We start from the raw sequence: 24,232 nt of genomic DNA on the forward strand, positions 1-24,232 counted from the left end.
TCATGCAGGATGATGACAACTGCCAGCCCTCACTGGCTGTATTTATATTTATATTTTTAAGAAACAACAAAATCCTGCAGCATCTCACAGCCTTTCTACATCACAATCTCATATATTAGTACAAAACACTGAATTTTCTCTCAATGCTGAGGGCTGTCACTGTATCAACACTGCCTCAAATCTGTCCACATCACCATTGTGACTGATACAATTTGTTTAAATTTTAGAACACTTTACAAGAAAATAAAAGAATAAAAACAAATAAATCAGTGAGAAATGTATTCAGAAAAATAAACCCCACCCAAAACACTCAGAGATGGATGCTTGAGCACCAGCAGCTAATTTAACATCAACATGCATAAAATATCAACTTATCAAAAATCACATTCCCTGTGGCTGGAGAGGAAGGTCTGGTATGGAATTACTGGGAAATGGAAAGAAGGGAGTGCTGCCAGCATCTACATCTAAAGCATCTTTCCAGGCTGTCAAAACCTTTGTTCTTCAGCTCAGACACCAAGACACAGATTTTCACAGCAAACACGTTAAACTGGCCATTTTCACAACACAAAGGAGTAACTCAGGTTCACATAGTAGCTATTAAAAGATTAAAGGAAAAAAAAAAAAAAAGGAGACAAACCTTCCCTCCCACCCTTTTTTCCAGCAGATATTAAAGGAAAAATCCTTTCTCTCTGCTCTGCATCCAAGGCAGGTATTCCTGGCTCAGGGAATAGGAACAAAGGCTCTGTGTTACCTGTTCCACACGGCAGAGTCAGCTGAGCAGGGACATCCCAAAGACCCATGGCTCGGATCCCAAATCCAGCTGTCTCTGCAGGGAGAGATCTGATCCCAAATTCTGCTGTCTCTGCAGGGAGAGATCTGATCCCAAATCCTTCACTTTGCAGGGAGAGATCTGATCCCAAATCCTTCACTCTGCAGGGAGAGCTCTGATCCCAAATCCTGCCCTGTATGCAGGGAGAGATCTGATCCCAAATCCTTCACTCTTCAGGGAGAGATCTGATCCCAAATTCTGCTGCCTCTGCAGGGAGAGCTCTGATCCCAAATCCTGCCCTGTCTGCAGGAACAGCTCTGATCCCAGATCCTTCCCTCTATGCAGGGAGAGCTCAGATCCCAAATCCTGCCCTGTCTGCAGGAACAGCTCTGATCCCAGATCCTTCCCTCTATGCAGGGAGAGATCTGATCCCAAATCCTGCCCTGTATGCAGGGACAGCTCTGATCCCAAATCCTTCACTCTGCAGGGAGAGCTCTGATCCCAAACCTGCCCTCTCTGAGCTCAGCTCCCCAATGTCGGGAAGGCTCCCGGTGCTGTCAGGCTCCTCCTCGGGAATCCTTGGGAAGCATCCGCGGGTTGCTCGCTGACCAGCGGGGGAGGGAAGGAACTCCCCCTCCCCTCGGCAGCATCAGCCGGGCTGCTCAGGGGCACGGGGAGAGCTGGGAATGCGAAATTCAGCAGTTCAGCTGTCCTGGGGGCTGGGAAAGAGATATCTGGATTTCTGGATTTATGGATGTGGGGTGGGTGGATAGGTTTGCTTTGTGTGTGTGTATATGCATGCATATAAATCTGTGCATATATATATTTATATATAAATACATATAATTATATATTTTATATGTATATACTTTATATATTTATATCTATTTTATATATTTTATAAATTTATTTTTATATATTTATTTTACATATTTATTTCCATACATTTATTTATATTTATCTATATTTATATTAAATATATAGAAATGCATATTATATATTTTATATATATTCTATGTTTATTATATATATAATTATATATATAATAAACATAGACTATATATTAAATATATAATATGCATTATATATTTAATTACATATATATGTACATTCCATATACAGATATATATTTTATATATTTTTATATATTTTATTTAATAATTATATTTTATATTTAAATTAATTATATAAATATATATTATATTAAAATATATCAACATCTATTATATGTAAAATGTATATTGTATATAATATATGTGCATATAAATAATTTTATATAAATATATTAAAATATGGCTATAAATAATGAATATAAATAATCTATAAATATTAATAATGTATAATAGTTTATATATAGAAGCATATATCATTTTATATAAAGATAGTATATATCACTATATATAATGATATAAAAATATATCTAATATATCTTACACATTATATATATATTATATATACATATATATATAATATATACAAAATGTCTATTTTAATATCTAAATATATATAAAAATATAGATTTGTGTGCTTTCCCACCAGGAAATCCCAGCACCGACCCAAGGAGCTGCATCACGAGGCACAGGAACAAAGGCCTGGCAGAGGGCACTGAGATCCTCCCCTCAGCCTTTCCCAGGTCACGCTGTGCCACGCTGGGCACCGTCGGCTTTCCGGGCGTTGGCACCTGGAAAAGCAGAGCCTGGAAACCACAACCTCTGCATGGCTCCAGGAGTGGGGAGGCAGCAATGCCCCGTCACCGTCATATTTTCTGGAAAAATCCCTTTGCCGTGATTTCTCTCCTGGGAAGCTGAGAAGCCGCAGAGAAAAAGGAAAACAATATTATCTCATTGCTTCTCCTGTGCTTTGCTGCCTTGAAATGCAGTTTAAACATTGTTTACCAACAGGTGGTTGTTTCATTAGTGTCATGGGAATTGTTTTTACTTATCAACCAATCACAACCAGGCTCTAGAAAGAGTCACGAGTTTTTCCTTAATACCTTTTCGCCTTCTGTCTGTATCCTTTCAGTATTCTTTAGTATAGTATAATATTCTTTAATATATTATAGATAATAAAATAATCAATTAGCCTTCTGAGGACATGGAGTCAGATTCATCATTCCTTCATCTGGGAACACTGTAAATACAAGACTACCCTCTCTGCAATGAGCAGAGGCTCTAGAAAAGAGTCACAAGTTTTTAGTATCTTTTGGCCTTCTGTCTGTATCCTTTATGTATTCTTTAGTAATAGATCATAAAATAATCAATCAGCCTTCTGAGAACATGGAGTCACATTCATCATTCCTTCATCTGGGAACCCTGGAAATACAAGACTGCCCGTCCCTGCCATGAACAGACGCTCCAGAAAGAGTCACAAGTTTTTCCTTACTATATTTTAGCCTTCTCTAAGTATCCTTTCATTATTCTTTACCATAGTTTAGTATAAAATTCTTTAATATATTATAGACCATAAAATAATCAATTAGCCTTCTAAGAACATGGAGTCAGAGCATCATTCCTTCATCTGGGCACCCAACAAATACAAGACTGCCCATCCCTGCCATGAACAGAGGCTCTAGAAAGAGTCACAAGTTTTTCTTTACTATATTTTAGCCTTCTCTAAGTATCCTTTCATTATTCTTTAGCATGGTTTAGTATAAAATTCTTTAATATATTATAGATCATAAAATAATCAATTAGCCTTCTAAGAACATGGAGTCAGAGCATCATTCCTACATCTGGGCACCCAACAAATACAAGACTGCCCATCCCTGCCATGAACAGAGGCTCTAGAAAGAGTCACAAGTTTTTAGTATCTTTTGGCCTTCTGTCTGTATCCTTTCAGTATTCTTTAGTAATAGATCATAAAATAATCAATCAGCCTTCTGAGGACATGGAGTCACATTCATCATTCCTTCATCTGGGCACTCCACAAATACAAGGCTGCCTGTCCCTGCCATGAACAGAGGCTCTAGAAAGAGTCACAAGTTTTTAGTATCTTTTGGCCTTCTGTCTGTATCCTTTATGTATTCTTTAGTAATAGATCATAAAATAATCAATTAGCCTTCTGAGGACATGGAGTCACATTCATCATTCCTTCATCTGGGCACCCAACAAATACAAGGCTGCCTGTCCCTGCCATGAACAGAGGCTCTAGAAAGAGTCACAAGTTTTTCTTTACTATATTTTAGCCTTCTCTAAGTATCCTTTCATTATTCTTTACCATGGTTTAGTATAAAATTCTTTAATATATTATAGATCATAGAATAATCAATTAGCCTTCTGAGGACACGGAGTCAGAGCATCATTCCTACATCTGGGCACCCAACAAATACAAGGCTGCCTGTCCCTGCCATGAACAGAGGCTCTAGAAAGAGTCACAAGTTTTTAGTATCTTTTGGCCTTCTGTCTGTATCCTTTCAGTATTCTTTAGTAATAGATCATAAAATAATCAATTAGCCTTCTGAGGACATGGAGTCACATTCATCATTCCTTCATCTGGGCACCCAACAAATACAAGGCTGCCCGTCCCTGCCATGAACAGAGGCTCTAGAAAGAGTCACAAGTTTTTCCTTACTATATTTTAGCCTTCTCTAAGTATCCTTTCATTATTCTTTAGCACGGTTTAGTATAAAATTCTTTAATATATTATAGATCATAAAATAATCAATTAGCCTTCTGAGGACACGGAGTCAGATCATCATTCCCTCATCTGGGCACTCCACAAGCACAAGGCTGCCCCTCTCTATGCACAGACAAACGCAGAGTCAAACCAGGGGGCTCTGAGGATTTGGAGTGGTGGAGCCCCAGGGAAGGATTGCAGGGTGAAGGGGCTGTTTTCTTTTTCTGCCCCAATAAGCTAATGAAGTTTGGGAGCGGTGCTGGCGGGACAGAAATTTCTTCACGCTACACTGTCTGTTTGTGTTTGATTAATGTAAATCTTCCCAGGGCTCCGAGCACACCCCGGGCTCCGGCTCTCCATTAACGAGCCAAAGTGCCACGTACAGCCAGAGCAGGGCAAAACCAAGATCTCTATTTTAGTCCTTGCCATAAACGCCAGAGAACTCCACCAAACTCATTTCTGGTGATTTGATTTGAATTACCCTCCTCCTCATTAAATTCCAGATTTTTTCCCCTTCCCCAAATCACCAGGCCTATTAAAAAACGAAACTGCAGCAAAGCACTTTAATATATTAATAAGAATTATTTTCTTTTTGCATTTCCTCAGTTCTCATGACCAAATCTTTTAGCCTGTCCAACGGATGCTGGTACCAAACATCATCTCCAAGCCACAACTGCAGCAAGGCTGCAATTACCCAGAAGACAGGAAGCCAAAGAAATCAAGTCCTACCCTTCCATCTCCCTGCTCCATGCAATCATTTCCCAGCCAAAACTTTTATTTTCCATGCTTCTCCCTTTCCCAGTGGCATGCATTATCATTTTTGAAATAGCAAAGGGCTCGATCTCATTGGTTCCTATTTTGAAACGTTTGACCAGCTCCTCAATTTTCTAGGAATTTCACAAATAAGGAAATGTCAGCTGTCCAGAAGAAAATGGTAACCAGAGGGAAGGAGAAAGCCAGGCCAGGATGAGCTCAGATCCTCACAGGAACATTCCTGTCCCAGTCCTTGGGTAGCAGAAAAGGAAAAAATGATCAATATTGGGGTTTCTGACCACTGTGCAATCACAGAGTTAATGAAGCCAGGGAAAAGGGGCTGAAAATCCCAGTTTATTATTCATGCCTGAGTGAGAATCACATGCACCAAACAGCCTCTGCTGAGGGTGTCAAAACAGAGGTATTTTTAAACTTGGGTTACAGTCGAAAATCAAGCATTTCCACATTTTTCTCCCTAATGCTCCTCATCATCAAGTGAAACACAGATGGGACAATCTGGCAGACCAATAAACCTTCATTTACTGAAGGATATTTTCATTAAAACATTGATATTTCCCATTTCTGTCATTGTACAGAGCAAATTCACATTTCCCAGCTGCCTGCCTCAGTTTACCCTTACCACCAATTTAAGGTTGCAGGTTGCTTTGCAATCATAAAAATGCATAAAACATTATAGGGTATTATGTATTATTTGATATATTTTAGCTATTTATTTACGTATTTTACGTATTTATGTCTTCTACATATATATTTATGTCATATATATATTAAATATATATTAAAGAAATATATGTATATTTATATATATATATAAATATATATAAAAATATATATATTTATATATATAAATGTATATATAAATATCCTGGCAAAAAACCCCTCAAATCCATCCATTTTAAATTTTCATGCAAAATATTTAACTTGAAGTCATTAAAGTCAGTGAGGAGGAACCAGGAATACAAAAGGAATATGCTTCAAGGCTTTTAACTCAGAAGGGACATTTTCAATTCCCTGAAACATAACAATTCTGTTGCTGGCGTGAGCACTTGGGAAAATGAATGCATTTGTACCATAAAACAAGCTTAAAAGGGTCAGAAATGGATATTGCAGCTCCTCTTCGTTACAAAGGAGTCAAACAGACTTTGAAGAATCCAAATGAAATTTCAGTCCATCAGGAAAAACATTTATTATTTTAAAAAAAAAGGACTTTAGGGCACAGTCATGTAAGATTTAACTGTTGTCTGCAATTTTTTTTTTTTGCTTATGGAAATAATTAACTTTAAAAAAAATTACAGGATTAATTTTTATTTCTATTTTATCCACATTCTTTGGGAGAAAGCAACACAATACATCCCTTTCAAGTGCAAACCAAGGCAGCTGCCAGGAAACAATGTAAAAACAAGAAAGATTCAGGAATGGAAGCTTCTATCTTGCTTCCTACTCTGATTTCCCAGATTTCCTTCCCCCAGCACGCTCAGTCACAGGACATAATAAGAAAACAATTTGGAGGAGGGGAAAAAAAAATGACCATAAAAAGCAAGAAAGTCTGATGCAATCAGGTTTTTTGGAGAAATTAAGATATAGCCAAGAAATGGCGAGGACTGGAAATGGAATATCACTGGTTTAAATCCACAGGGATTTCTACAGTCCTGGACAACAGCAGGAAAGGAAGATAAAGAAAAAGTATGGAAAAAAATACATCATTAAAAAAAGAAATCTCTCCTAAGAACATGGGAAAGATGGGGTAGGAATAAGTAATGATTTGGAGAGTTATCTTTGCCTATTTAGAATAATAAAATGCATGAAAATTAAGTTAAATAAGTGGTTCTAAAACATCACACAAGTTCCAAGCCTCAATATCTCAGAAATTTGCAATCTCTGTGCTTCACCCCTCTTTGCAAGAACAGCAATTTTGGTCCCCAATATTCTGTATTGATTAAGGAATTCTCTCCTCCTTGCAAAGCTCCTCTCCTCATTCAATCCCAGCTCTGTGCTGCTCAGGCTGGGCTTTGGTAAATATTTACACAGAATTTCCAGACCTTTACCCCAGCAAGGAGCAGGCCTGGGAAAAGCAGAACTTCCCAGAGCTGCGCAGGGTGGGAGGCGAGCGCTCCCCGAGGAACGGAGTCCCCACCCCTGTGGAAAGGATCCAGGAGGATTCAGCATCCCATCCTGCAGGGCTGGGGGAGCCCTGCCAGGAAATCCTCAGCCTTCAGCTCAGCAAACTCTCAGGATCCTGTTTGGGATGTGGGAAGTGGCCCTGGAAGTGCCCAAGGCCATGCTGGAGCAGCCTGGGACAGTGGAAGGTGTCCCTGCCCATGGGACAAAATCACCTTTAAGGTCCCTCCAAACCCAGCCCAGGCTGGGATTCCACGATGTGATATTTGCAGCTTAGAGAGGCCAACCATGCCCAGAATTTTTGAAAGTTCAATCAGGTATGGATAAAAAAAATCTGTTATTGATGAAGAATTCCATGCAGGCACCACCAGGACATGGGATAGATGGACACAGGCATTTTTAACCAGTGAATCCCTACTATTAGAACACATCACATCAAGAAATTAAAAACTTCCCAATACTTTTTATCAGCCCCCAAAATTACCAGTAAGAGAATGGCTGCCCATTTCCCCCACCAGAATGTTCAAATACTCCACAGAGCTTTACATTAGCACCGACCTTCATTTTCTTCCTTTTCTTTGGGCTCAGAATGTTCATTTCTCCTATTTTATGTGAAGGAACAAAGTCCATCCCACACATCCTAAATAAACAGGAACTAGCAGAAGACTGCTATGTGTTGTTTTTTTTCTTCTTTTTGAGAGAATGTGTAAATATTAAAGTACAGACAAGAAGAAATGTAAGAAATCTGGCATATTTCAGCAAGGACTCAGAGTCTACCCAATGACCAACACCTTTCAGACACATCTGAGAAACACCTGAGTCTTTTCAAGCCAAAAATCCAGCCCTGCTCTGTCAGTACACCCCACAAAAACCCATAAAGGTGTTAGAAGCACAGAACTGCACTTTAATCAAGCGTGGGGAATTTTATATATTTTTTTTCTCCATGAAAAAAGAGTCTGTGTGTTGTCTCAAAACCTTTTATTGCTTTCAACCACTCACAAGCAGCAAAGGACTAAGAGATTTTCTCTCTGGGTACTCTGGATGTGTTTTCTGGAAAGCAGGAGACAACCTGATGAAGAAATGAGTTAATATTTCATGTGAGTATCCCAGCTATGCTGGGTTACATAAGAGGCAGGGGAAGTTAAAGACACAGCAGCTTTCCTCTCAGAAATTCCTCTCAGGAATTTCTGCAAGTCAGAGGAGACAACTGAAGGACAGCTTCGAGCAGATAAAGAAATCATTTTCCAAACCCACTGCCTCACACAGACCAGCCCCTCCATTACCTCAGCTCCTTCAATTACTGGAACTTAGCTGGGAAAACAAAAAACTGAGGCACAGAAACAGGAAATTGTTTTTGCAGTAAAGAAGGAGATCAACAATGGAAGTGGGAATGCTGCTCAGATCAGCCATTCTGCCTTACATCACCACCAGAACTCTTTTTTTAAAAAACAAGTGACACCTTGTGATGCACAGAAAATATCACAGATATTCAGCACGTTCAACTTATTTGCAAAGGCAATGCACAGGCCAGAATTCCTGCAGACTTTCCATTTTCACAGCATTTTGCTATATAAGAGTTAAGCAAATGTTTTATAGGATGGAGATGGGAATGCCTTAAGAAAAACCCTCAATTTTTCAAGTACAATCATGGGCTGAAGTCACTAAGTGAAACCTGAGGATAGCATCTGCACCATGCCAGGGAAAATTCAAATTAAAGCTGGCACAGAAGAAATAAAAGATTAAATCACATCCAGAAGTACTACCCACAAAGGAAAAAGCAAAAGTGATTTAGACAGGGGAGAAACCGATCAAGTGAGTGGGTGGGAAAATCAACTTTCTTGCTGGAGATACAGCTCAGTTTATTATTGAGGATGATTCAGCACCCAAATCCTGTGCCCTGGACAAAACCCACCTCCTGGGCTGCAGGCAGCTGAGCAAAAAACCCAGATCAGCACAAGTTAGGATCAGACTGGGAGCCCAGCTTAGAGTCAATCATTACAAGGCTGAACCACAGCTGCCTGCTTTTAATGCACGGCTGCATTAACCCTCAGCAAAGTGCTTTAAAAATCAGCCCTAAAAAAAAAGGAGAACACTGAATCATTAAAACTTTCAGCACAGAATTTTAACTCTGAGCATTCGCTGCTAATAGATATTACTGGAGTGATCTAAGCCAAGAAAAGAATTACAGAAAATTATCATTTTCGACTGTGTCACCCAACAAGCAGCTGAATGGTTTCTACAGACAGTAATTAAAATAAGAAAGTTCTGGTACAAATATGGAAACTGATTAAAAGACAGCTGTGAAGTCTGCTAAATCTGTGATAAAAAAAATAAATCTGCACAAGCAAAACATGAAAGATCCTTTATGAAAGAGAACCCTCTTTCAGTTTCATTGTCTGGGCTGACTTCTGGCATAGGAAAATGAGTTCTATGGAGCTGCATTTAAAAGGTCACCGAGTTTCCTTCCTTGATCTTTTACCATGAACAATTTTAGAAGGCATTAAACATTTCAGAACAGCCTATCTAAACAAAATTTTGCTTATCCTGTCATTGAATTAAGTTCAACCAATTCCAGTAAGTCTGACAAAAAAAAAAGCCCCCCCCAAAGCAGCTCTAAAATATAATATTTATGCCAGCCACTAAATGCAAACTTGAGTCCATGCCAAAACAGCATAAATTAGAAAAATGTAGTTATTCTATAGCTGACAATTTGAAAAGAGAGCAGTGAGAGCTGGGAAACTCCATTTGCTAAGGCAAAATCTATTTCATTCACAGCAAAGTGACCACAGTTGTTAAATCTGTGCCATAATTCAGAGAGAGAGAAAAAGCACAGGACTGATTCCATGGATTTAGCACTCAATACCTTGCTCTGGTTCACTCCAGGGCTGGGAATTGTCAGCAATAAATACTTCCAGGCCTATAAAACTCCATGAATAAAACTCCACTATTTGTCAAGAAGCAGGGAGGGAGGGGCAGAGTTTCATTTATTCTTTCCAAAGAATTTTGCAGGTCCTTTTTAATTCACCATAAATTTCATCCCACCCCAGTTTTACAGTACAAAACATAAACAGACTCAAGGACAGGGTCAACATCAAAATGTTGACCCCAGAACAAGTCAGGGCTGGCTTTATCATTATTCCATCCCACACCTGCAGACTTGCAGACCCAAATTCAAAAACCAGGGAAGAAAAACCCAAATTAAAATGCAAGGTAGCAATACCTGTACTCACAACCTCGGTCTCTGACAAGGCATAAATCCATTTTTTAATGCATAAAAACACACTTTCCTTTTCCCACTGCTTCAGTACAACAAAAACCACACAAATTTAAGAGTTGCCAGTGTTTCCAGGTACTGTTAATGAGCCAAACACTGGTTTATGTCCCCCAAAATTCACTTTATTTCTGACTGTGTTCTCCAGCTCTGGATAACCACAGCCTTTCCCAGGACTCTCCATCTCCCCTTCCCCTAAAGCCCAGCACACACAGGGAGGGAAGGAAGGTTTTAAACCTCGCCAGGAAGTTTTATTGTTTAACTCCAATTTTATTGTTTAACTCCTCCATCTGCCCCTGGTTTGAGATTCCAAAGCAGGAGCGTTCACACAGCTCACTGCCCCTCCTCTGAGGACCCTGGCAGCTGATTCACCTGAATTTTTTATTGTTTACTCATCATATATTTGTACTGGGCTGGACACGAGGTGCTTCCTGCTCCTCAGCAGGGCAGAAATCAGGGGAATTTTAACCCAGGGGCTGCCTTGCAGGTAATATTTGATCATCAAACACACAACATGACGTGCTAGAATTTGTTTTAGCAGAGTGTGCACACAGCTCACCTAGCTGATTTCTATTAGAAAGTTGAATTATGCTGGCTGTTAGCAGCTAGATCAGAGCCGCCCATGCCTGAAAGAAACCACAACTCTCTCCCTGCCCTCCTGGCAAACTCTAAATGCCCAAACAGCTCTTAATTTCCAATTTCCTCTGTATCACCCAGACACATTCATCACCCATCAGCTGCCCACATCTCACAGGACTAACAAAATGTTGTGTTAGCACCAGAAGCAGCAGCTGAGCTTAAGGAACTGAGATGGTCCAAGCTAAAAGAAACCTGTAAGTGTAAAAAATGTAAAAAATTAATGTAAATGTAAAGATTAAATGTAAAAATTAAACGCTGGTCACCAGCAGAATGTCAGGGCTGAGTGCATTAAAGCACAGGGAAATGCAGTTTTCTCTCAGTTCAGTAAGACAGCTCCTCCCAAGGTCTTTGCAGCAGCAGGGAAACCACCAGGATGCCAGAGAAGGGTTTTAATCTAAAGCAAACATCTCCACGTGATGGAGCAGAGGGAGAGGGGGAGAGCCCAGGCAGCTCCTGATCCTCCAAGAGAAAATTCATTTGCTGCTGGGCATTTCTTCCTGCACATTTTCATGGAATTGGGGAACAGATCCAGGGATGCTGCCACCAACCTCCAGCACAGCTGAGAGAGAATTCCCTAAAATCTCAGATATTTGAGAGGGCTCCTCACTGCCAAACAGCTCCTGTTGTATTTTACATTTATTCTAATTTACTACCACAGCAAAGTGAACCAAATACAACTCAGAGGAGAAAATGACAAGATTTCACATTGAAATTTACAATTTAAATAAACAAATCACCGTCCTCGTTTGAAGTGTCCAGAGTCCCTTTGTGCTCATCCCCACAACCAATTACAAACTACCTTTTTTATTTAACAAAAAGAAAAAAAAAGAATAACAAACCCTACCTCATTATTTGCATGTTCTTTGTTATTTTTCTCCTTCTTTGAAATGCTCTTTTGGGGAAAGCTTTTTGATCTAAAAGCCATTTAATTAAACAAAAAGTAGAGAAGAAAGGAAAACCCTAAATCCCTATATACACTCTACAGCAACATTTATTTGGGGGGAATATATTCCACAAAATTATATATATAATATATATTCCCAGGGATTGTGCCTGGATTACCAGAGCCAGAACACAGCCAGATTCCCCAATTTAAAAAAACAGAAAAACCAACTTATTTCAAGTTAAAGTTTAAGTTCCTTGAGACTTTTGCTGATCAAACCCCCTCAGTATCCCAAGAATCAATCTGGAGATCTGAAGGAGCCATTTTCTCTGGGTATGGAGAGCGACAGATGGAGCATAAATTTTCAGCAGATTTTGAGCTGCTGTGATGTTCCTGTGAGGAGGCTCAGCTGAGCCACCCCCCAGGAGCTGCGGGGCCAGGATGATTATGAAAACAGATATAAATTTAAAAAATTAAAAATAAAAAAAAATTAAAAGGGAGTAGGAAGGGACAGGTTCTTTTCATCTGGCTGAATTCCAGGGAGAGGATTTCGAGTTTTCCAAGCAGCCCAAAACTGCTGCAAAGCTGTTTCCTCTCCCCCTCCCAGCGAAGTTTAATTCTCTGCTTCTGGGAGAGGGAAGAGCCTCCCCCAGAATGCCTGAGCAGCAGCCAGGGACTGTCCCCTGCTGCTGACCCCCAGGCAGGCAGTGCCACCCACCCTGCCAGGAAAAATGGCTTTTCCTGCCCTAAACCTGGGATTGTGCCTGCACGAGCAGGGCCATGTGCCCTGTGACAGAAGGGAGGGCGAGGCACGGGGTGAGCAGGTGCAGACACCAAAAATCGCTGCTGGATGTCCCTGGTGAGTGTGAGAGCTGATAATTCCCTGCTGGAAGGGAAAGGGAGAGGAGGTCAGGCCTTGCTGTGCCATACATTCAGCTGAAGTTGCACTGGTTAACATCCAAAGTAAACACCACTGCAGCATTTACAGCCAGCACCAACATTCCTACAGATTTCCAGACTGCAAGAAACATGTGCTTGCCTTTTTTTTTTTTTCCCTCCCTTTTCCCCCTCACTATTTCATTCTCACAGCAGTTTCCATAACGTGAGTGACCTGAGTGTAAAACTTAGGGCTTTCAAAGGGGCTGCTGTGCTTGGCAAATAATAATTACCAATTCCCACTATTATATCAAATCACCCAGCACTGAAGTATCTAAATCTAGAGATCAGATATCTAGGTAGATAATCCAGATTATTTCTAGCGAGTCATGATCTAGAGAGCTCTGCTCTTTTAATCATTATTTCTGAATTACTGCAAGGTGTTTGCCTTTACTGCTGATGGTTCAGGGCAGAGCAGCACCTGCACAGGTGCTCCTTTGGGCCTTCAACACATCCTCCCACCAAGGCAAACCCCACAAGAACTGCAGAGGGCTCTGTGCAGGATCCCAGAGCACCTTCCCCAGGCAGAGCCACCAAGGGAGGGTGCTGGCTTTGCTCAGATCAGATCTGCCCGCAGGAACCACTTCCACTCCCCAGACCACAGGGCAAACCACAACCTATCATTTGGTGCCTCCTGACAGGCTGCAGGAGCAAACTGCCAGCTGCAGAGCTGCACTCCAGCACCAGGAGATCTCTTTTATCCTTGGCACACGAGGATTCCCCCCCATCCTTACATTTAGGAAGCCCACATGGTATAAATTCGCTCTCCTCTGCTGCAGTTCCCCCTGGATTTTTGCCAGAGCTGATGCTGCTGCCTCAGTCAGGATAGAGTCTGCAGCAGCAGGGAAAATCCCTCTTTTAAATCCCCACAACAGCAGCTCGCTTTTGGCTGAGGTCACTGCCTCATTTAGGACACCATCATAATTAAAATTAAAAAAAATAATAAAAATCCTATTGACATGGAGCAGCAGCTTCGAAAGGCACTCCCCAGCAGAGCAGGGATGATCAGGACACAGCTCCAACACCGCCACACGGGAGCTGCTGCCAGCAGAGCAGCCTCCCCAAGAGCCACCCAGGCACTGCCAGGCTCTGAGGGCGTTCCTGCAGTCCTGCCCAGCACACCGAGCTGCAGCCCTGCCTTCCCAGGCCTTTCTGCCCTCCAGCAGCAGCTCCAGGGCTCAGGGCAGGCAGGAAACCTCTCTCCTATCTGGCAGCTGCCACCAGCTCTCCCATTTCTCTCCCTCTCGCTCACTTCCTATTGATTTCTCCTGTCTTGCACTGCAGCTTTTTCCTATTTCCTTTCTCTGCTGGCTCGTTGTGGCTTCCCTCCTTTAATTCTCTCCCTTTCCACGTTTTCCATCACTTTTCTGGCAGCTTTGATCTGGGCAGAGCCCTCTTTTGCATCTGGGCACAGCAGAAAGGCAGCGGTGCCTCTGTGGCACGGAGCACTGGGAGGAGACGCCTTGTCTGAAGTGCTGCCAAGAAGCTGCACCAACAGCCACTATCATAAACAGGCTAAAAAAGACTTTCAAGCAGCCATCAGATGCTTCAGGTGAGCCTGCAGGTTGAAGCTTGTATGTTTATGGGAGTGGTGGACTCCCAGTCCTTCGCCTGTCTCACATCAGTCTGGGGCTTTATTAAACACATGGGCTTTTCCTCCACACTGGGAAATGCTTGCTCAGGTCAAGCCAGGTCCCACTTAAGTTTTCCAGCCCCTCTCCAGCATTGCAGCTCACTCTAGAAAAGAGTGTTGAACTCTTCTTAGGTTGCTGATTCCACCTGGGAAGTCACCCAGGACTCCATGTGACAGCACAAACCAGGATTCACCACCTGCAAACAAATTCAGGAGCAGCTTCTCACACAGACAAGAGTCAATTGTGCTGCTACTCATAGATTCAATAATAAAATTCAGATTCCCACCAACATCCCTGAAAATTTCCAGAACACATTTCAAGAGCTCAGGAGTAAAACCAGTTTGAGTTTTGCCCTTGCAGCCCCAGTTCTTGTGCCAACTGAGAGCAACCAAGAGCTGCCAGAACATGGAGATTCTCTCTTAGGTTTTTAACATTTCAACTTCTTTGCAGCACCAAGAGAGGCCCTGCTGCTTAATTCACACAGTTCAACTTTTACCCAACCCTGCTCCCTGCCCATAAAAGGTTTATTTTTTGGAAGAGCTGAGCCCCAGTGCCACTTGTGACCATGCCCCTCCTGCCAGGACAGCTGACAGCAGGGACAGACAAGACAATGACCCACATCACACCAGAATTATTCCAAGTACAGAAACCTGTGCTGTGATCTTCCCCACCTCCCATCTGCTTTGCCAGTGCCACAGCAATTCCATGAAACGCTTTTGCCACCGAACATCCCAGGCCAGACCTTTCAGCCTTGTCAAAACAGAGCCTAAAATAGCCCCACAGGATCACATTGAAGTGTTTGCCAACAAATGTAAACAGAAATGTTTCTTATTTACCATCAGGCTGCAAGAAAGGGTTCCTGCCCATGGGCCTCAGAAGTCAAACAGACACAACACTGAAAATCCTCAAGGAAAGGATGCAGGGTGATAACAAAACATCCAGACGATCTGTGAATGTCACAGGCTGAACACTGTTTGTTTGGCTTTTACTATTTATACTTGTGCTTACATTTGAAACATAAGGACGCTGTTTTTTCCTGTCATTTTAATGTATTTATTTTTACATGTTTTCTTTTCAAAGAAAAATGAGTAAACGTTGCTTCTTCCTGTCTTTTTCTAAGTGTGCTGTTACTATTTTGTATGTATCCTGTCTTGCATTTTATCCCTTTTGCATTCTTAATCAAACACTGCACGTTTTACATCCCTTTTCATTTTACTAATTCCCTTGCTGCCGCTTCTCCTGTCCTTATTTTAAGCCCTCTCTTCTGATGTTGAGATATTACCAACATCCAGGCTCCTGACCCTTGGTTTAATCAAGCTGAGACATGAACTAAGACTTTTTATTCTTTAAACCTAATAATTATCCAGAGCAGGGCCACAGAACACAGTATCACCTACCTGAAAATATGCATTTAAATCTATTTTCTCTTAGTGCTATTGACATCTCTTACACAGGAAAATCTGCTTATCTCAAAGCAGATAAAATATCAGGGGGAGTGCTTAGGCAGAGGAATATATGGAATGCCATAAAAGCATTTTTACAGCAATATATCCACTAGAAACACGAGGATAATACAAATGGGATTCATTAATAAATCTCCAACTGCTAATTTTCAGAGGGAAGGAAGAGGAAACCTGGAGGATAAAGGCTCAGGGCAAGAGGCTGAGCTTATCTTCCAAGCAGCACAGCCAACATATCTCCCTGGTGACCCCAAGGACCACCTCGAGGTGGAGAATTCAGCCTCCAGACCAAAGCAAACACTGCTCCTCTCCGAGACACTCTGCAGAAATGCAAACTACACGCAGGGCTGGCCAGGTGGGGGAGAGGATTTTAACCACGAGAGGTAAAGGATACTGCTCAAAATACTACAGGAAAAATGGGAGAGCAACAGTCAATGTCACAATTCCTGATGATTATACTCCGAAGATTCTTGGGAAAGCAGAAGCTGTCACTGAAGCTACTCAAATTCTTTGGACACAAAATTCACTGGGAGACCCCACTGCAGGAAAGAACCAATAATCCTGGTGTCTAGCCATGAAATATGGAAAATAACAGGTACAGGTGTGTGTACCACCTTCCCCAGGCAGATTCACCAATGCTCCCTACAGCCTTAGGATGAATTGCCAAAATCTCCAGTGCCTAAATCACCACTACAATAAAACACCACTTGTGCACGAATCACTACTTCTACAAAACCATCACTTGTACAACAAGGTCCAGAGCAGTTGTGAGAGCGAACAGAGGGCTCTTTGATTTCCAGCAGGACAACTGTGCTCACTGCTGTCACCCTCCAGGACCAAGGAACTCTCCTCCCACACAGCTCATGGAAGTCAAAGGACACCAATGAACACCCACAAATCCCACCAGTGACCTCAGCAACTCCAAGGGCAAGCTGCACTTTCCTTCTCAAGCTGGACAGCACTGAGTAATTTTTTTTTTGCAGCTAAATTCCTCTAGATGTGGACCAGAACTTTCAAAATCTAAACCAGAAGGATCCAACATCCCAGTCCCTTTCCCAACCCGTCCATTTGAAATGTTAAAATGCCATTACCAGGAGTTCTGTGCACAGGCAGAATTATACAATTGGGCTCACAGATGAAATATCATTCCTGCCTCCACCCAAATAATCACAACGCCCACAGCTCTACTCAAAACTAGAAAATCAAGCTCACCTCAGCTCCTGTCTCCAGCAAAAGCCTTAATAAACTATGCAACATGAAGTGGTAGCATTTGTGTCCCAGCCAGCAGTAAACACCCCAGACAGTCCTCTCCTCTGCCAGCCTCAAGAACAGCAGAATAAAACAGGAATTTATGCACAGACTCTGTCAACTGCTAATTTCCAAACACAGCCAAGGCACAATGATGAAAAGCCCCACTCAAAGTCTATTATTCTTTTTAATCCTTAGATGCCATGCTGCAGCCCATTTTCCATAAATACTGGATTTTACTAACTCTACTAATTAAAAAAAATGCATGATAATGACATCTAACTAGTCAGTAACACTAAGGTGTGACTTTCTGAGCAGCTCTTACCCTGCTGGAAGAAATAAAACCCTTTTTTCCCCACCATACAGTCAAAGAATTCCCAAATTACTACAGGGACTTCCAAAGAGCCAGAGACAGGGAAAGTGCATCTAAGGCAGATAAGAAACAATTAGAGTCTATTTTAATACCAAGTCAGGAGCAAATCACCAATTAAAACTTCTCAAGGGTAATTATGTGTAAATTCTACCTCTGCTGTTTTCCAATCATAGCAACAGAAACTACAGCAGGGTTATAAATAAAACTCATTTGCAAGCAACTGCAGAGGAGAGTCACCAGTTCCTCAGCGAGGTCCTGCAAAAGCAAGAGCCTCCTTTCTTTTATTGGCCTTTAATAAACAGAAAGAAACATAAAGCAAGTCCTGCAGCCGTGCAATTGCTCAACCCTGAAGTGTGTTTGGAACGGTGACAGGAAGAAAAATACAGTTAACTCCGGGAGTGAAAAAAAATTAATGGCACACAAATGTTTCTCCAGTGTCATAACAGGATACAGCCGAGCTCGGGCCGGCCTTTGGTGGCCAAGCAGAGGCTGGAAATGGCCGAATTTCAGAATTCAGCCTGGCCCCAGCGTGGCCTTGGGAAGAATAAAGGCCTTATCTCACCCGGCCATGCACAGCACACAGCAACGCCCAGAGCTGGCCAGTGTCCGGCCAGCAGAGCTCCAGAGGCAGGGAATGTGGGCACACTGCAGCAGCAACAGGAAAACTCCTCCAGCAAACCCAGCCCAGCTGCCTGGGCTGCAGATGGACCTCAAATCTGCTATCCCCCCCACCAAAAACAGCATCCAGCAACGAAAACCCAACCCAGCACCAGGGAGGGGTGAAAAATAGATTTTTTTTTTTTTTTTCAGGTTAAAAGATATGGGAAATCTCACCTAAATCCAGAGCTGGATGAAGCTCAGTCACCTGACTGCTTTTAGATACCTTGAGGATAAGAAAGGTCCCCTGGATGTGCAGATTTCCTTCCACTAATGATCAAGTCGAGCCAGATGAGCAGCTCAGGGATGTCTACCTCAAAGAGTTCCTAAGCTCAGCAAGATAAATGCCACCTTAGGAGGCCTCTGAACAAACACAGCACAGCTAAGGGAGGATTAAATTAAGAGGGTGTAAATGTTTACAAACATAAAGGAGCAGAGCAATGAGGCTGGAGATGAAGAGTTTGATACGCTCCAATGGGCACCGGGACTATGAAAAAAAAAAAAGCAGCTGACAAAGTAAAAGAACATCCTGAGGGAAAGAAGGGGAAGTTAAACACTGATTTAACTCCCTCAAATCACCAGCAGCCGTGCAAGGCACCACGGCTCTCCTGGAGAACGCGTTGCTGATGTGTTTTTAAGCCTCAAATGCTCTTTAGGAGATAATTTTCTGTCTGCCTGCACCCCTTAGGTGCTCCCCCAAACGAGCAGTGTGTGTCAGGAGCTCCTCCACCAACTCAGCACAGCCATTCCACTCTCAGGAGCCTCAACACCTGCTCTGGATTTTTTGTTTAATGCCTGATATTCCCCCACTCCCCAGGCACTCGCTTCCCTCCAGACTGAAGGCACTTGAAGAAAAATATACCAGAAATCGATGCTGCTTTGGGAGTTCTGATAACAGAATCTGAGCATAACCACTACCAAAACTAGCTGGGTTAAGGTTAATCCACAGAGAGAACAGACACAGATATGAACTGGCCTGACTGTGTTTCAGCAGTGCCAGACACTAAAATCCATTCAACTTTCCTGGGAAACAGAACAAAAATAAAAGAAGAAAGAAAAAAAAAAAAAAAAAGAAAGGGAGGGGACTTAATAAAAACATAATTTATCATCCTGGCTCCAGAACAGCATTAGAAATGGCCATTCATACACTCCTAATTTATATATTTAATGGTAATCATGACATCATCAAGAGATATAAAATATGTCAAGGATGAGACAAGTGAAACTTGCACAAGGGAAATTTGACAGCTGTCAAATCATCCCCACCTTAAACTGCAGAGATACCAAAGGAAATATCTGCTGTCTGTAATGTGGATTTAGGCAGCTCTCTATATGCAAAATGCAAATATGTAAAGCTAATATGGAGAAAAATCCAGGCCCAAGCTACCCTATTATATTCCTAATACCATCTGGCACTGATGCAAGCTGGCTTTTCCTGGTTTAAGGCAATTCCCATCTCAATCCCACCAAGGAAGGTGATTGACAAACACAAAGAGAATTGAACATGTCAGATGATTTATCCACGGAGATCTAATGACAGTGGAGGCACCAACATTATTTCTATTGCACCTGCTTTGCATTCTGAGCTTCAGAGGCAGATTGAAAGAGGCAACAGAGACTCCCCAGGCCTGAAGAGGAATATTCTGTAGAGACAAGAGTGAACAAAATCCAAAATCCATCCTCTCCAAATCCTGCACAATGCCGGGGATGAAAAGGAATGGCAACCCTGCTCTGAGTTTGAAACCATTCCCCCTTGTCCTGTCACTCCAGGTCCATTAAAATAGTCTCTCTCCATCTTCCTTGCAGGCTCCTTCAGGTCCTGGCAGGCCACAATGAGGTCACCCCAAAGCTTCTCCTCTGCTGGCTGAACCATGACTCTGCAGCCCAGAGGTGAAAAATAGTGACAAGGAAAGATCCAGTTCCCCCACATTCCCCCAGCCATCCCAGAAATCCGAGGGCTGTGGAGACAGCTCCTCACCTGACATTAAAAGCCTTTTGATCCAAAACCTTAATGGAACACCAAACAGAAACATCCTCCTGACATGACTGGGAGCAAAAGGAAATGAGACTTTTTTTTTTTATTTGGCTGCTCCAATTCAATAATGGAAAGTATTTTGTTTTACTAACAAGTAAATTAAATTCCCTGTTCTCGTGTTTTTCCTTTCCATGCATCACTCAGCTTTGGGATGAAAATCCTGTCGTTCTTTTTTGATATCATGCAACTGCCACAAGACATATGGCCTGAAGTACGTAACAAAATCCTCCCAAATCCACTGAAATGCCTTTTTACTGTCACTGCCTTGCCTGCTACAGAGAAAAACATCCTGCAACTCAAGAACCATTCACGCACTGCACAAGAGAAAATTCTGCTAGTACAAACTACCAAATTAATTGCCAAGATTTAATACTGTGTGAACAGCTGTAAACACGGATTGCACACAAGTCTGAGCCCTTTGGACTGTGCTGTGAGGACTTGAGTCACGAAAACGCCTGGGTTTAAGTGAGAATCACACTCAGTCTCTCTCCTGTCCACATCTGGAACCTAAAATTGGTGAGCTCGAGCACCCAAAGCATCACTGCTCCATCCCAGCTTCGCTGCTTGGTCATGAAAGGCCTTTGCCACACACTTTCACACCTTAACCACCCAACAGCCACGATGAAGATACAACAAAATACATTACATGGTTTTTACAGCATACAATGTCAAAAAAAGGTATCTTTGCTCGCATCAAAAAAAAATCTGAAGACACTCATTGCACTCACTCGCATGTTAAAATGTTTCCTACTTGATTTTTTTTTTGTCACATTTTTTTTCCCTTCCTCTGAAACGCCCAAGCACAAACAAGAGGACTCCAGAGGCAATGAAAGGCACCTGCAGAGCAGCCCAGGGGCCCGAGCAGGTATCTGGAGGCAGGTTCCTGCTAAGGTAGACACCAGCAGACATTCCTGCTTGTCAACTCTCCCTCCTGCCCTCACCTGGAGTGACCTCCCGGCAGTACTTGACCCAAGGAGACCCAAGCGCATCCTCAACACGCTCTCTGAGCTCGGGCTTGAGCTGGATACCAAACTCTGGTGGCTTCTGCTGCTCCAGCTCCCTGCAGGAGCCCTCGCTTTCGGTGCTCCCCGCAGCACCAGCCCGTCCTGGGAGCTGAATTACCACCCCTGGCTCCTACAAAGTCAGCCTGGCAGGCCTGAAAGCTGCTGGACTTGAAATGCTCCGGTTTCAAAGTTAACCCAGTTGCTTTGACAGTCAGGACACCCTCGGTTCCCAGAACCTGTGATTTAATCCTGCTCTTCTGATCCCGTCTGTCACTGAAGCCAGAACACAAAGTACGTGAGCTCTGCGAATATTCACACTTCAAAAAAAGGAAAAAAAAAATAAAAAATCAGGAAATCTCATTTTATACTGACCTGTCCGTGATTGTGGACTGTGTGCCACTCATTGGAGCCTTTGGCAAGAAGTCGTATTATCCAATTTACATTTTACTCTTATTGCAGGAATACGAACGAGGCTTTGCCCCTTACATGCACCGAGGTTCAGGATCCAGCCTTGCTCCAGAAGAGGCATGCACAGAGGACAAACTCAGTTCAAGGGCAGGAGAAGGGAACAACAAAAAAAAAAACCAACAAAAAAAAACCCCAATCCAAAACAACTCCAAAACTCTTCTCGCAGTCACCCAGAATATCCAAACCACGGAAGTGGGGCGCGGGGGAATAAAGGAAAAAAAAAACTCCAGCAAGAAAAAACTCCAACAAGAAACAACAAAACAATCTCGGGGGGGGGTAAAAAAAAAAAAAACAACAAAACCGTCCGAGCAGCGGCCGATCCTCCCCGGCCCCGCCGGGCTCAGGGGCAGCGCTCGGGGGGCGGGCGGCGCTCCCCGCCCGCGGCCGGGCCCATCCCCGCTGCCCGCCCGCCCCGACCCCCGCCCGTGCAGCGCCCGCAGGGGGTCGGGCAGGGCGGCCGCCTCTAGGCCCGGGGCTCCATCCCCCGCCGCTCCGCCTCTCGCTCCGGCCCGGGACCCAGCGGGGCGCTGCGGGCTGGCTGTGCTCGGCTCCGCGCTCCGCGTTCCGCGCTCCGCGTTCCGCGCCGAGTCCCGCCGCGCTGCCGGCCCCGCTGCGCCGCTCTCCCGGCCCCGGTGGCGGCCCCGCTGCGCTGCTGGGAGAGGCGGGAGCGGCGCGTCCGGGGGAGCCTGCGCCGAGCCGAGCCGGGCCGGGCTCGCCCCTCCCCGGCGCCTCCGGGGGGCTCGTACCTCCGGCCGCTCCGCCCCGCCGCCGGATCCCTCCGCCGGCCGCCCTCCTCTTCCTCCTCTTCCTCCTCCCTCTCTTTCCCCTCCTTCTCCTCCTCCTCCTGCCTCGCAGCCCTTCCCCCGGTCCCTGCCGAGGCCTTTCCCCTTCGGGAAGCGTTTTCCAGACCCGCGGGGTGTTTCCTTCACTTCCCGTCTCCGCTCGGTCGCGGGCGCTCCTCCCTCACCCTGTGTTCCTGCCGAGCAGCTTTCCATCCCCCTGCGTCCCTAACCCGAGGAGATTTCCCTTTTCCCCTCTACCCCTTTTCCCCTCTACCCCTTCTCCCCTCTACCCCTTTTTCCCTTTTTCCCTTTTGCTGTTTTTCCCTTCTCCATTCCCCGTCCCCAGCCAGCCGACGCTTGGCCGTGTCACCAGCGCTCAGAGCAGGGAGCGCCCGCGCCTCCATCTCCATGGAAAATATGACACAGGCGAAACTTGGAGCAGAAAGAAAATAAATAAGCAGCGAACGAAAAGAGTAGAAGTGCCAGGAGCTGAGCAGAATGGAGCCTCAGCCTGTGCTGTTTGCTCCCAGGCCTTTCGTGGCTCTGTTGTCCAGTCCCGCATTTCCCACGCGTGTTTCGTCGGGAATTTTCCTACAGGTTAAGGTCAGCATAAATCCCAAACTGATCCCTCCCTGCACGTACATTCCAGAAACACTGCTGCCGAGGGCCTGTTCCTGCTCCCCTTCAAAAGCTCCAGTAGCAGAAGTTGAGCCACACGGGGTGTTTGGGCATTTCAATTCCAGCAGGTTTGGATTTCCCTCTCCTCAGCCACAGCCTGAACACAAACTCAGCCTTGCTGTAATTCCTGCCCTCCATGCCGTGTACAACACAGTCCGAGAGAGAAATGCCTGCCTGGAATCTGCACACAATCCCAGGATGGTTTGGGTTGGAAGGGACCTTAAAGATGATTTTGTTCCAGCCTTCCACTATCCCAGCTTGCTCTGACCTGCCCTTGGGCACTTCCAGGGATCCACCACAGCTTCTCTGGGCAACCTCACCACCCTCACAAGGAATTATATTTTTTCCTAATATCCCACCTAAGCCATTCCCCCTTGTCCTGGCACTACAAGCCACTTGTTCTCCAGCACCTGGAAATAACATCTATACCTGAGACCTTCAGGAAACTTCCGTGCTACTCCTCCAGAAATTAAAGCTCGTGAGCAGCACAGATGTGCAATGAAAAGCAGGATATCTCCACTGCCAGTAATTCCTGCCCCCCTCTGCACAAAGGAACTTGTGGAACATCAGCCTCCCCCAGCAAATGCCAGCAGACCAAAATAACCTTATTAGCTAATCCCAATCATCTAGGACACCGCGCTTCTTCCCTTTAATTAATCTTGCCGGTATATACTTCAAAGCCGGGACACTGGGCTTGGAAAGAGGCTGGAGAACAGGCTCTGGAAAGTGGGGAGCAGCTCCCTGGCTGGGACACGGGACCATACCTTGCCTGAGGCTACATCCAGCCACGGCTGCTCTGGACCCCGGAGCTGTGTCCTGCTCGGAGCGAGGATCGGGAAGCCAGCAGAATGTCTGAGAATTTGTTGTTTTGATGGAGCTCAGAGCAGA

General features: G+C 43.9%; 1 protein-coding gene across 5 annotated transcripts in view; it reads right to left on the reverse strand.

Annotated features, from left to right (window-relative positions):
- Positions 1-24,232, reverse strand: part of ARHGEF12 (Rho guanine nucleotide exchange factor 12) — an 81,300-nt gene extending 57,068 nt beyond the window's left edge. For 2 of the 5 annotated variants that reach the window (XM_064398030.1, XM_064398029.1), the window contains exon 1: positions 21,789-21,927. In XM_064398030.1, the coding sequence (XP_064254100.1) occupies positions 21,789-21,820 (32 nt within the window). In that variant the 5' untranslated portion in view covers positions 21,821-21,927. Of the gene's footprint in view, positions 1-751; positions 803-21,788; positions 21,928-24,108 lie in introns of those variants that run through there. The other 3 variants (XM_064398033.1, XM_064398032.1, XM_064398031.1) reach the window with 2 other exon arrangements.

Source organism: Passer domesticus, chromosome 23, assembly GCF_036417665.1.
Source record: "Passer domesticus isolate bPasDom1 chromosome 23, bPasDom1.hap1, whole genome shotgun sequence".
Classification (NCBI taxonomy): Eukaryota; Metazoa; Chordata; class Aves; order Passeriformes; family Passeridae; genus Passer; species Passer domesticus.